Source organism: Sinocyclocheilus grahami, unplaced genomic scaffold, assembly GCF_001515645.1.
Source record: "Sinocyclocheilus grahami isolate Dianchi unplaced genomic scaffold, SAMN03320097.WGS_v1.1 scaffold14.1, whole genome shotgun sequence".
In the NCBI taxonomy this organism is placed as follows: Eukaryota; Metazoa; Chordata; class Actinopteri; order Cypriniformes; family Cyprinidae; genus Sinocyclocheilus; species Sinocyclocheilus grahami.
Window position 1 is genome coordinate 2,144,702 of NW_015505193.1, and position 13,179 is coordinate 2,157,880.

The 13,179-nt window shown below is 34.6% G+C and overlaps 1 protein-coding gene across 1 annotated transcript in view; it reads right to left on the reverse strand.

Annotated features, from left to right (window-relative positions):
• The window catches only part of si (sucrase-isomaltase), a 44,460-nt gene extending 31,808 nt beyond the window's left edge, over positions 1–12,652 (reverse strand). Inside the window, exons 1-11 of the mRNA XM_016292733.1 lie at positions 12,624–12,652; positions 11,534–11,657; positions 8,390–8,481; positions 8,190–8,310; positions 7,484–7,593; positions 7,241–7,395; positions 5,101–5,272; positions 3,887–3,986; positions 3,563–3,675; positions 2,469–2,594; positions 1,545–1,676 (exon numbers count right to left, since the gene is read on the reverse strand). Of these exons, the coding sequence (XP_016148219.1) occupies positions 1,545–1,676; positions 2,469–2,594; positions 3,563–3,675; positions 3,887–3,986; positions 5,101–5,272; positions 7,241–7,395; positions 7,484–7,593; positions 8,190–8,310; positions 8,390–8,481; positions 11,534–11,657 (1,245 nt within the window). The 5' untranslated portion in view covers positions 12,624–12,652. The remainder of the gene's footprint in view (positions 1–1,544; positions 1,677–2,468; positions 2,595–3,562; positions 3,676–3,886; positions 3,987–5,100; positions 5,273–7,240; positions 7,396–7,483; positions 7,594–8,189; positions 8,311–8,389; positions 8,482–11,533; positions 11,658–12,623) is intronic.
• Positions 12,653–13,179: the final 527 nt, after the last annotated feature.

Consider the following 13,179-nt stretch of genomic DNA (forward strand, 5'->3'; position numbering starts at 1 on the left):
GAAAAATTATATAAAAATGTAATATAATACATAAAATAAAAAAATAATAAGAAAGTGAAAAATCAATAAATAAATAAAATCCATCCATCCAAAATATTTGTTATTTCCTTTGGTTATTTTGGTAAAATGCCCATGTTTTAAGAGATTCGCCTACTAACAACCCATTGGTCACAGATGACATTGAGCACTGAAAAAAAAAAAAATCTTTCTACAATGTTTCCTTTTATGTCTTTTAGTTTTTAAGCCACTGGCGTTTCCATTCCCTCTTGAGTTATTTACTGTTTTTCATCTCTCATGGCTCTGAGCTGCATGAAAGTGTGATATTAAACTCTAATGCAAAATCAGTGCAAACATTGACCTGGAATAAAACCATAAAAAAAGCAATTAGCATGTGCCTGTGCCTAATCGGCTAAATAATCACAAGTGATATTATTGCCATGTGATATGTGCCTTTTGCCCCGAGGGGTGACTGATACAGTATATGATCTAACTCAAGGTTACAGTTGGTAAATGAATGGTCTCTCTCATGGCAAGTCACATGGCAACTCCTGATGTTCTTCATTCAATCATTCACGTATTCTACATCTCTTAACTTATTCTCCTTCATTCCAAATATTCTATTCTATTCTATTCTATTCTATTCTATTCTATTCTAACATATGTTTACACGGCACAAGATTAATTTCTAAAATAAATGTGTAAATATAACTTAATCGTCTCCCAAAGTAGAACTGGGTAATTAATATAATTTAATGGGTAAAAAGGTGGATGGGAATAGTAAGAAATGTAATGATTCTGGCTCTGATTCTAATTCAACTTAATGACTCCAGTCTTTCAGTTCTTTTGAGTAAGTAGCTCCAATTCTCCATCTCTAAATAACTATTTTAATTTATATATTAAGTAGTACCCATTCTCCATTAGGCTGCATTTATTAAATCAAAAATACAGTAAAAATCGTAAAATTGTGAAATATTATTACAAATTAAAATAACTGTTTTATATTAAAATATATTTTAAAATCGTATTTATTCCTGTGATGCAAAGCTAAATTTTTAGACTAATCATTCCAAGCCCTTTTCACTCTGTTTATTTCAACCAGCAAGGACAATGTATTGCAATACAGTATGTTATCGGTCTACATCAAAGTAAAAATTCAGATGTCCAACAAAAATGACTAAAACCAAATGCATGTAAATTATTTAGTTCAGTCATTTTTATGAAAAGTAACCAGTTCTCAATTCCAAACCCTAGTAACAATTAACCAACATAATGCCCCGATCAGGAGAATCTTTGGAGGATCTTACCTCTCCCAGTAGAGGCGTTACCAAATCTGGTTCAGTGACCCAAACCTTAGCTGCATGTCCCCTGTCAAGTGATTCATAGGGTCCATTTATCCTTTGACCTGTGGATACGGCAGGATCCTACCAAGAAGAAAAAGGTTTGAGGTGTTCAACTCCACAAAATCTAAGTCGGCAAAGGGTTGAAATGTATGACTCAAAACTCATCCAAAACTCCAAAACTAACTTGCAATTTCAATGGCTCACCAGTATGACAATGTATTTCTGCCCTTTATCATGCATGTAGTCAGCAAACTGAGGCAGCTCCGCAAATTTATCCATATCATAGGTGAAGATTTTTTTGTTCTCCATGTAGTCAATATCAGTATACTGGACATCCTGGAACACAAAATAATGACGGTTCAGCGTTGAGTCCTGGTAAAATCAAGATGAAATCAAAATGTTCTCTCATTGAATATCCTGCTTCACAACGTCTAATTATGGAAGTTACACTCTTAAAAATAAAGGTTCTTTATTGGCATTGATGGTTCCATGAAGAACCTTTAACATTCCAAAAATGTTCTTTATGCTAAGAAAATAATGATTCTTTTAAGAACTATTTCCTGAAAGGTTCTTTGAGGAACCAAAAATTATTCTTCTATGGGATTGCTATGAAAACCTGCTTTTGGCACATTCATTTTTAAGTGTAAACAGGTTGTTAATGTTCATATATTTCACTAAGACATTGCAATCTCATCCTTTAGAATCAGCACCTTCAGTCCCTATGATGGCTGATGCCTCTTTTGCATGCTAACGTTGTAGATTCATTGTTGTCTGTTTTGATTTTTCTGGAAGGTTTGACTTCCATCAACTATCAGCAGATGGTGAGATTCTCCTGCCAGTAATTTTGTAATGCTAATCAGGCGGAGATGTAATATCCTGACATGCTAATGCCCTCTTTGTTTGAATTATATCAAACAATTGCTTCAGTCCATCTTTCGGCAATTAGAGTCCCAACATGAGGTGCTAAACGCTTCTAACTGCATGCATAGGTAAAATGCACATATGTGGAGTCATTATTTATGAATCGGTAGGCTTTGTTCCATGCTCTCGGCTGCAGCTTTGAAGTACTGGGTAGAGTCAAGTTTTGTAGAACAAAGCGAGGACCCTCCTTCTGTTCCTGGCACTTACATACGGAAGGTCAGCCTGTCGATTTCTCTCCACGACTTTCTTCACCTCCTCCAGGCTGCCGTAGTCCCAGCGAGAGAGCTGGAAGCCCAGAGACCAGTATGGAGGGATGAAAGGTCTGCCAATCAGCTGGAGACACATAAAGCAATGTTAAACACGCTGAACATCACAGGACTCCCTCAGGCTAATCTGGAAGCCTCATCTGGGGCTATATGATTTTACTTCAACCTTCGGCAAGAGCTAATGTCAATTAGCATTGATGAAGTTTTGGTTGGAAGTTCATCTCTAGTGATCCTGATCTCCCATGTCAGTGTCTATTTTGCAATAATGACTGGCTGACTGCTTATTACAGCTATTTAACAATAAATAAATACATGCATTCATGAAGTAGAGTTATTTTAGTATCACTGATGCATTATTTCCATTATTTTGTTTTCTGTTTAGTTTAGTTTTTGTTAACAATAATAACCTGAAATTGATAGCATAAATATAAATATTTCATGATTAGAATGCATAATAGTTATAATTTATAATTTAAAATATTTGTCATCAATAACAAAATGTAGTGGTTATTTTACTAAAAAAATTGACCGGCGAATGCCTCAAATGACCAGAATCAGAATCAAGATCAAGCATATCAGAAATGCTTTCGATTTTTTTTTCCAATGTAAATTTAATAGAAAATAAACATATTACAGATGTTTATAATTTATAATATAGTTTGTTTGTTTATTTATTTAGTTAGTTAGTGGTCAGTGTACATACACATTTGACTGCAGAATACTATGACTGACCAATAAGAATCAAGTAGTTCTGTATAATAAATTCTAGTATTTAAAAAAAAAAAATCCAGAAATATATACCAATACATAACATTTGTGAGAGAATAAACAATCTGAAAAATAGAATATATATATATATATATATATATATATATATATATATATATATATATATTGTCCACGTAAAAGACACGTTTCACTGTGTCCTAGCATGAGTACTGTCCACCATGCTGTATCAGATAATTTCCAAAGTGTTTACAGCTTTGTCTACAAGTGTCACTGCTGTTTCAATTGCTATCCTCCTGCAACACTCACCTTCGTGAACTCGTCCACCACTGCCTCCGGTGTTTCTCCAACCAGGATGTAGAAGTCCAGAACCCCTCCAATAGTCCGGAAGGTTACGGCCGGAGCAGGCTGGATCGTCACCTCTGCACACAGACATGAACAGACAGCCATAAGCAACTTAAACTGCTCAAATTTGCTAAGCTTTGACAAAAGTAGCCATTCCAAACCCATGTTGTATGCATGCTGTGCACAGACATCACAAATCACGTTATTAAAGACTAAGACTTCAGCTCACGGCAAAGCAAAAAAAAAAACAATGACACAATAAAACTACTCAAGAGAGGGACTGTTTACCCATAGCATTGCTGTTCATGAGGAAAACTCCAAAGGATTGGCCGCTCGTATCTTCAAGACATGTGAAATATGGGTAATGGCCGTACAGGTTGTGTGTGCCCTGGGGTAGGAAAATACATTAAGGTTTGTAATGGCAAATTTCAACATTTTAATCAGTTTATTGAGACATTTATGTCTCATGATATTGATGTACAAATGCCAGGAGAATTCTACACAGAAAGTGACCTCACAAGCACTGCACTGTAAAAAATGTTAGGTATAGCCAAAAAAAAAAAGTATATATATATATACTTCATGTGAAATTTTTTAATTACTTGATTCATATGAAAAACACGTTAATATGGCAAAATCAACCTGATTACATTGGCTTATACAAACTAAATGCCAGGAGAATTCTACACAGAAAGTGACCTCACAAGCACTGCACTGTAAAAAATGTTAGGTATAGCCAAAAAAAAAATATATATATATATATACTTCATGTGAAATTTTTTAATTACTTGATTCATATGAAAAACACGTTAATATGGCAAAATCAACCTGATTACATTGGCTTATACAAACGAAAGTAATTTATACGAGTCAGATCAGTTAGAAACAGCTCATTAAAGGAAAAGTTCACCAAAAATGATGTTACTGTCATCAATTATTCATCCTAACTTCTTTTCTGAAACCCACACACATGACAAAACAAAACAAAACAAATAATTGGGGCAGCTGAGCTCCAAAACGACAAAAGAAAATCACCATAAAAGTATTATAAAAAGGTCCATACTATATGACTCATGTGGTATATGACTTGTGTGGTATTTCAAGTCTTCTGACATAATTTCAATAATTTTAAGTTGTTATTCACTGTAAATCTTCATATTGACAATAGATCTTCTCAGAAAAATAGTAAAGTTGTTCTAAATTGTTAATTCACGAATCAGACTGAACCAGTTCTTGAATTCACTGACTCAATGATCCAGTTGTAGCAGTTCTCAGTGAATAATGACTTTAATTTCAGCCAAATTACTTCAAGATTTGGAATATGGTGCATGAGTTTTATGAACTACTTTTATGGTGCTTTTGCATTCTTTTTGAAGCTTGGCATCCTCAGTTCTACAGAGTGGCCAGGATATTCTTCAAAAACCTGCCTAAACCTTGTATTTCACTGAAGAATCCAAGTCATACTGGTTTGGAATAGTGAAAATCTAAATGTTATGTCTCACTCCATTGGGAAAAGCATCTCTTGTGAAGATAGGCCAGGTCTTCCAGTTGGTGTCATGGCGGAAGGTCTGATGGACATGCTCTCCAAGTCCATAAATATTGTGAGAGGGGAGTTTAGCCGAGAGCTGAAGGTACTGATCAGCAAAAACCAGTGGCCCAAAGGTTGTATCAAACCTGACAGAGCAAGAGAGGAAGAGATGGTGTAGTTTTACTCACAGTTCAGTTTGTGGGTGAATGTCATGAAACCTGTCAAGAACATATACACTGACTAATAGATTCACCCTTCAAGTATGTCTTCAAATACAGAGGGGTGAAAGGGGTGCATGAAAATGCACACCCAAACCACATGAAAATACCAGAGTAAATGACAAACACTGATAGATGGGTCATCTAAAGATCATTTTCTATTACAAGGAAAACAACTTCCTATTGCCAAAACCTAAACTGATAGCTAAGAATCATACTGTGACGTGCGTCTTCTTATCTAAAACTCTACTAGGAGTTTTAAAAATAACATACAGATAAGATTAATGAGCTTATAACGAACATACACTCCTTCTGATATATCAATCCACGCTGAAACCTGTATATGAATCATGCATTCCTATGATTAAAAACATAATTATTAGGCTTTTGAGTCAGACTTTATCAGATAAAAGATTACCGAATCATTGATTGCTTTGCAATCCACATACAGGCATGACTATGGTCACGTAAAGGGAAATTACTTCAAAAAAGAGAATTTGCTCCATTTCTGTATTGGCAAATCGCTGTATTCTTTGGAAATAAGATCTATTTCTTATGGGGCAATCCTGCAGTTGAAAGCTGTTTTAATAAGGACAACATTTCATGTGGAATCAGCATCTAATTCAATATATATTTTTTTGATGTACGTATAAGCTCTGTTTCACACATCTTGCATCTGCAGTGTTTGAGCATTGCAACAGCCATCATACAGGTAGCGTTTCTTCAGCGTAAATCAAAACTGCTTTATAATGGAGATCAAGTGTTACGACATTGAGTATGTCTTTTGATAACGACCACAAGGTCCAGGGTTAACAGCTGATAACTATTAAACGTTTTTTGTGAATTACCAATTTGTAATGGTTTTACCAATTTTACAAAGATGTCTTTGTTAAAACAATGGGTAAGTAGTAATTATTAAGTAGTAAACACTTCAAAAAGTAAATCAGAGTACCTGTTGAAATTGTTGCACGTTAAAAATTCTAATTTAGTGATTTAATTAAAATGTTTAAGTTGCAAACTATTTTGATGAGCTCTGTTGACATAATGTTTAATGCTATTATATTTTACATATAAATGAGCCCATTATGTTGAAGTATTGTGCTGAAGAGATTGGTAAACACTACATTGACTTCAATTTATATGCAAAATAAGTTACAATTAGGATGTGCTAGGATAGTTATTGATATTAAACAGGTAAGATTAATTAGGGCCACAACTCAATTAGTTGGAACAATTCAATTTTTTTTTGAGCAATCAAACTTAAAAATGTGACTCTAACTCTAACTCATTGTAGTTTGTTGGTTGAACATAATTTCATCATAAAAAGATTCCAACTGTAACTGGAACAAAATGTTATTTTTTTAGAGTTTATATGCATCCAATATGCAGTGTCGCTATGATTTATTTAATATGTATTTAAAAAGGTCACTGAAATGAATATGCATAGCAACACAGATGCAACATGCATGAAGCACGCCTGATAATCACTGTGACTTAAAAATGATCAAATTCAACTCGAACATGTCTAAGAACTAGGAATCAGGGCTTATTCTTAACCTGCCTGTCATTTTTTAACAGTGCACAAATACACACAAATGACGGCAGACAATAACAAAAGAAGAAGAAAAAAAGCAATTTCCATCAATAGACAGCGATACGAAGACCAGCTGCTTTACACAAAGCTTGTTTGCATTGCTTCAGGCTTCTTTCAGACCTCGCAGGATTCCCTCATTCTGTTCATGCCTATAATTTCTGTCTTTTTGGTGTTGTGATTGCTCTTCATTTAGCCAAAGAAACACTTGTGCGGCATTGTTAACAATGCACCGAGCTCACAAAGAGTCAACATATGATCTGTGTGTGAAAAGAAAGAGAAAAGACGAATAGCTCCCCACTCACAGGAGTTTTTCAGGAGATGTTGTTCTCCAAACTTTCAGTCCAAAGGGTTTCTGGATCAGCTCCAATCTATATTTTAGGGGTCCGTTGGGAGTGTCGGAAAGCGACTGCACGTGCTCATGAGGAACCTCAAACCTGGCTTGACTGGCATCAGTGATCTGGTAACAAAGAGAACATTGCATAGCATTATAGATGTGTTTACATTGATACATCTCCTCGCCTATTTGTGTCAATTTGTAAACAGACCTTAAATCGAAGACGGTTTTCTGTCTGCATTTCAGCGTAGAAGGTCAACTCTTTAATATCAGCTCCAAATAGAGATGGAGCATCCATTCTTGTCAGCTTAGCCTCAATATCTGCAGCAAAACAAACATTTTCCTTGCTCTATATACTTGCTACATGGTCAATTACAATTTATTTAAGTAGATTTCAGCATTTTCTGAAGGAAATGGCTCGAGCCCCTCATTCAATGTCTATGGGATTTAATAAGTAACAGCAATGAAAAAAAGCTAATTTCTAATTAAAAACAATCCAAACGATTTGAGATATCAGTTATGTCAAACATTTACAAATTACATAAGAAGATTATTGAAATCCCCAACCCTTACTATGAGCAGTAATAGTAAGCAAACATGGTTAGAGATATTTCTTTAAATACAATTTATCTTTTTATCTATCTTTATTTTTTGTCACCAAAAAACCTGGGTCAGTAGAGTTTGTTTCAGACAATTTCACCATATAATAGCATCATGAAAAGAGATGGTTCTACTGATATAACCTTGCTCAAGGGTACAATGGTGATATCTCATGGCGATACACCACTCCCAACTTTTAAATAATCTCTGAATAACTGGCTCATGACAAAAGAGGTAATACAAAGACTTATCTAAAAGCCAACGGTACGTATCATATTGTTTTATTACGGCATCATCTCGGTTCAGGCTGAACTCACGTGTGCTGTCTGGCTTGCTTTCGCTGACCACGCTGTAGCCGTGGTTTTTGGAGAAGAAGCACCAGGGGACATTAGTCTCATTCAGGGGGCTCCAGCAGCAAGCTCTTTCCAAACATTTTTGCTGTAAGGACAAATAGGAAGAATTAGCTAAGCATGCTAGGAGTTTGTATGGAATGTCGGTCATATCCACTACAGTTTACCTGAGAAGCGCCAGCATCCGGAAAACAGTCCACTCTCTCTCCCTCTGAAATGTTGGGACATTCCGGGATGATGTCTGGATCTGATCCGGAATCTGAAGTCGGGGATAAATGGACAAACATAGCAAATTACCATTTTGATATACAGTACTTTAACATATTTTTAAGCAACTCCAAATCATTACAATAAAGTTTGTGGCCAATGAGTTTTCTAAAGGTTTTTTGAAATCTCTTATGTTCACCAAAGCTGCATTTACCTGATCCAAAAAAAAAAAAAAAACATTTATATTGTAAAACAGCATTAGAATTCAAAATAATTGTTTCAATTAAAATTTTTGCAAAGGTAAATATTAATCAACCATTACTCCCATCTTCAATGTCACGTGATCCTTCAGAAATCATTCTAATATGCTGATTTGCTGCTCAAGAAACATTTCTGATTATTATCAATGTTGAAAACAGTTGTGCTGCTTCATATTTTGTGGAAACCATATTGCTGGATTATTTGATGAACATAAAGGTCAAAATAACAGCATTTATTTGACAACATATACAGTATATATATATATATATAAACCTTAAACCTTAACTGTTGTACAATCACTAGTAATCAAATACTGGCTTATTGCCATACAACATGAACATACAAGACAGAGTTTTTCAAACGTAATCAGACAGAAGGTAATCTGTAATCATTGGCCAGAATCATATATCAAACACTACCACATTTCTCATAAAAACATGCTACATGTGATGTTTTCAAGAAATCAGTTTTTTTACTTTGTAACCTGATCTCCATCAGTACCCTGCACCCCTAAAACAAGGCCATCTGAGACCAAACAGACTCGCCTCACCCAAACCACCTTTCCCAGGCTCAATTTGTCCCCTTTAAATATAAACCACTTGACTAACATTATGGCGGTGAATTGAAATTGATAGTGACATTGTTCATAATATCCCAGTCTGAGCGTGCTTGAGCTCTCTTCCCTGTGCAAGCCGTTCACCAGTGCCTCTGCACACTGGCTCGGCTTTTGGTTTTTTCAATCAGGATGGATGTATTCTTTATACTTTAGTGCAACATCAAAGACTCAGATTTCTTACTGTCCTTGACGAGGCAGCTGCAGGTTTTTTTTGTTTTTTGTTAATAAACTACTCCTCAAGAGCTGCAGTCCCACAGGACAGTATGTTTGCCCTCGGTCCACAACACTTTTTTTTTTTTTAATAATTAACAAGGTAATAATTTGTGTCTAATATCTGTGTTAAACATTAGAAAGGTAATTTCCACTATATACAGTGGTGTGAAAAAGTTTTTGCCCGCTTCCTGTTTTTTTAATTGTTTGCATATTTGTCACACTTAAAAGATTCAGATCATCAAACAAATTTTAATATTACACAAAGATAACCTGAGTAAATACAAACTGCAGTTTTGAAATTATGATTTCATTTATAAAAGCTGTCCAAACCTGCCTGGCACTACGTGAAAAAGTAATTGCCCCCTAAATCTAATAACTGGTTGTGCCACCCTTTGCAGCAACAACTGCATTCAAGCGTTTGTGATAAATGGCAATGCGTCTTTCACAGGAATTTTGGCCAACTCTTCTTTGCAGAATTGTTTTCATTCAGTCACATTGGAGGGTTTTTGAGCATGAATGGACTGTTTAAGGTCATGCCACAGCATCTCAATCGGATTTAAGTCTGGACTTTGACTTGGCCACTCCAAAACATTAATTTTCTTGAGCCATTCCGAGGTGGACTTGCTGGTGTGTTTGGGATCATTGTCCTGCTGCATAAACCAAGTGCGGTTGAGCTTGAGGTCACAAACTGACGGCCGGACATTCTCCTTCAGGATTTTCTGATAGAGAGCAGAATTCATGGTTCCATCAGTTATGGCAAGTCATCCAGGTCCTGAAGCTGCAACCATGTTTGACTGTTGGTATGATGTTCTTTTTATGAAATGCTGTGTTGGTTTTACGCCAGATTTAATGGAACACACACCTTCCAAAAAGTTAAACTTTTGTCTCATCAGTCCACTATATATATATATATATATATATGTGTGTGTGTACTGTAATATATTGTATATGATGCTATTTTTGCCTTCTAAAGCACTTCTTTGTTGAACTGCTATTCTGTTATAGAGCTCTGTTAAACATTAGACAGGTCATTCCTACTACACTTGATAAAATATTGAACTCACAATCTTGCAAACTCAGATAGCCTACAGGTTGTTTTTCATTTGTCATAAAAACATAATTGATTGAAGATAGGGTGCATTTTAAACTATTTAAATTATTTAATGTTAGTAGATGACATTATTTTGTCTTCTAAAGAACTTCTACACAGTAAAAATGATTTTCTTATTTAGTATTTCTAATTCATTATTATTTTTCGTCATGTTTTCCAGTACAGATATCTAAAAAATTTTCTATCAATATATATTTACTTGAGAAGCAAGATGATTCAAGAAATTAGGTCTTGCTTTCTGAAAAATGTATCAGAATTAAGTGAGTATATTTTTAAAACAAGAAGAAATATCTGAAAAAATTCAAAATGCAAAAGAAATACAAGATTATTTTTCTTACCCCAAATATATATTTTTTTATAAAAGTGTCACTTTTAATCTACTTAATGCATCCTTGCTAATATTTTTTTATAGATATAAAAATAATAAATAAAATTTACTAAAATAACTAAATAACTAAAAACATTCAAATGCACTTGTGAAAACACTTCAGTTGAGTTATATAGAAATACTATGTTTTTAAGCAAAAACTCACTAATGTTCAACAAGTTTTTCAGAAAACACTTAATATCTGAAGTATTACTATATTTTGCTTCTTAAGTAAATGTATATTGATTTGTGAATGCTTAGGTATTTGTACTGGAAAATTACAAAAATACTACGTTGGAAAATCATTTTTGAGCTGTATTTTGAACTTTTATTCTATTCTTCTATTTTTTGTCTAACTTCCAAATAAAATAAATTTACAAGGAAATACCTGCAAAAATCATAGCCTATTGGTCTTGCCAGGTGTTTCTAATATCCACACATGTTTTATCCCTGCACAGATTATACATGTGTGTTTGTGTCTCTGTATGAGTGTGTATAGCTGTTATTAGGGTAATTATTGCCGTCTGATCACATACCTTCTTTCATCGTCCCTGGTTCCCCAGTGGCCAATAAAACAACCATTGCGACAGCGACCACCAGCACCAATGCAAACAACACCATCAGGGACACCTCCAGCCCTGAGAAGCGCCGCTTTCCCATCTGATCAACACACACACAACCATAAGCATCCTATAATTCATCTCCCTGCACATTTTTGACATACATAGTACATGTCCTTGAGTCTGTGTATGAAATGCACATGTTAATGTTCAAAAGATGTTTCACTTTTGCTATATTTTGTTTCACTATCACTGAGTTAACCTTTTCTGTAATATGTTTTATTAGATGTATTTCTGGCCATGAAAGGGTTAAAGGCATGAAACATCCAACAATATCAACAACTATAAAGGACAAAACAGTCTAAAACATGCTCGTTATTCCTTTCAATTCTGCATGTTGTCCAGTGTTCATGCTTTGTATGTTTCTTCTCTATTTTCTGCTGTTTAATTAAAAAAAGAGATACTTCATGCCGCATCAGTAACATCTGTTCTCAGTTTGTTTTCAGCCAGAGAATACCATCATCTACACTTTATACTGTCTTCCATCTTTTTTCAACAAAACACCTGATTTTAGAATATTTAAAAAATGATTGTTCGCTTGAACAGACTTGCATGACAAAACAGACACGCTACATAATTACTCTTTTGGATCAATTTGAGTGCTTCAAAGTTAAATTGATTGTTTTTCATTTTCACGGCAGCTTGTGCGGTGAAACAATCCTATCAAGATAAAACGTTTGCAAAGCATTCTCAACTTGCTAAACAACTGAACATTTGGATGTGCAGCAAATGGCTTATTAAGAGTCATAAACATGTCAAGATAACAAAAATTATATTTTTACAGTGACAAGCATGGCTGCATTTAAGCTACAGCAGTTATACACTGACATCTTATATTATATTAAATGAATTATATTATATTAAATATATACTGCATAGGTACATTCTTAATGCAAATAAAACATCTAAAAAATATATAAACATAAAAATAATACAAAATATAAAAATGCACAAATAAAAAAAAAAACACATACCATTTATTTATTTAAAATTGTATTTGTCCTACCTTCACTGTTGTTATTTTCTGTGTTGAAGTTGAAGTCAGAGCACACTAAAGAGGTTCAGAGCTGGACAGAGCTTTTATGTAGCAGAGAAATTAAAGTCCTGAGTGGGTGTGTTTGTGTTTTACAGATTTACATCGCATCATGGTTTACCAAAGGTCATGAAGCAGCTCCTTGAGACAAGTGTTCATTCAGGAATCATTCACAGATGATGGCTGAACCAGACGTTCTTCATGCCGTGCTGTTTGTCTATGTAAGGCATGATGAAGCATTCTCCTGTCTTCATGTTGTAAGAGTGATCTTATCCACCTGAAATGATATTAATGGCTACTTTATCATTGGGACATGTTACAATCCTCCGCGCTGGATTTAGCTGTCAAATAGCCGAGGTGTTGCTGGAAGTCTTTAGCTCCACATCTGGGATGAATAAAAATCATTTTTGCAAGATATTTTCTGTTCCAAAAATATTGCATGAACTCTTTCAAAACGCTTCAAAGAAGCAATTAGACAAGACTGGTTTCATGAGATGCTCAGATTTAAGCTGGAAATGTGTGATTTCCT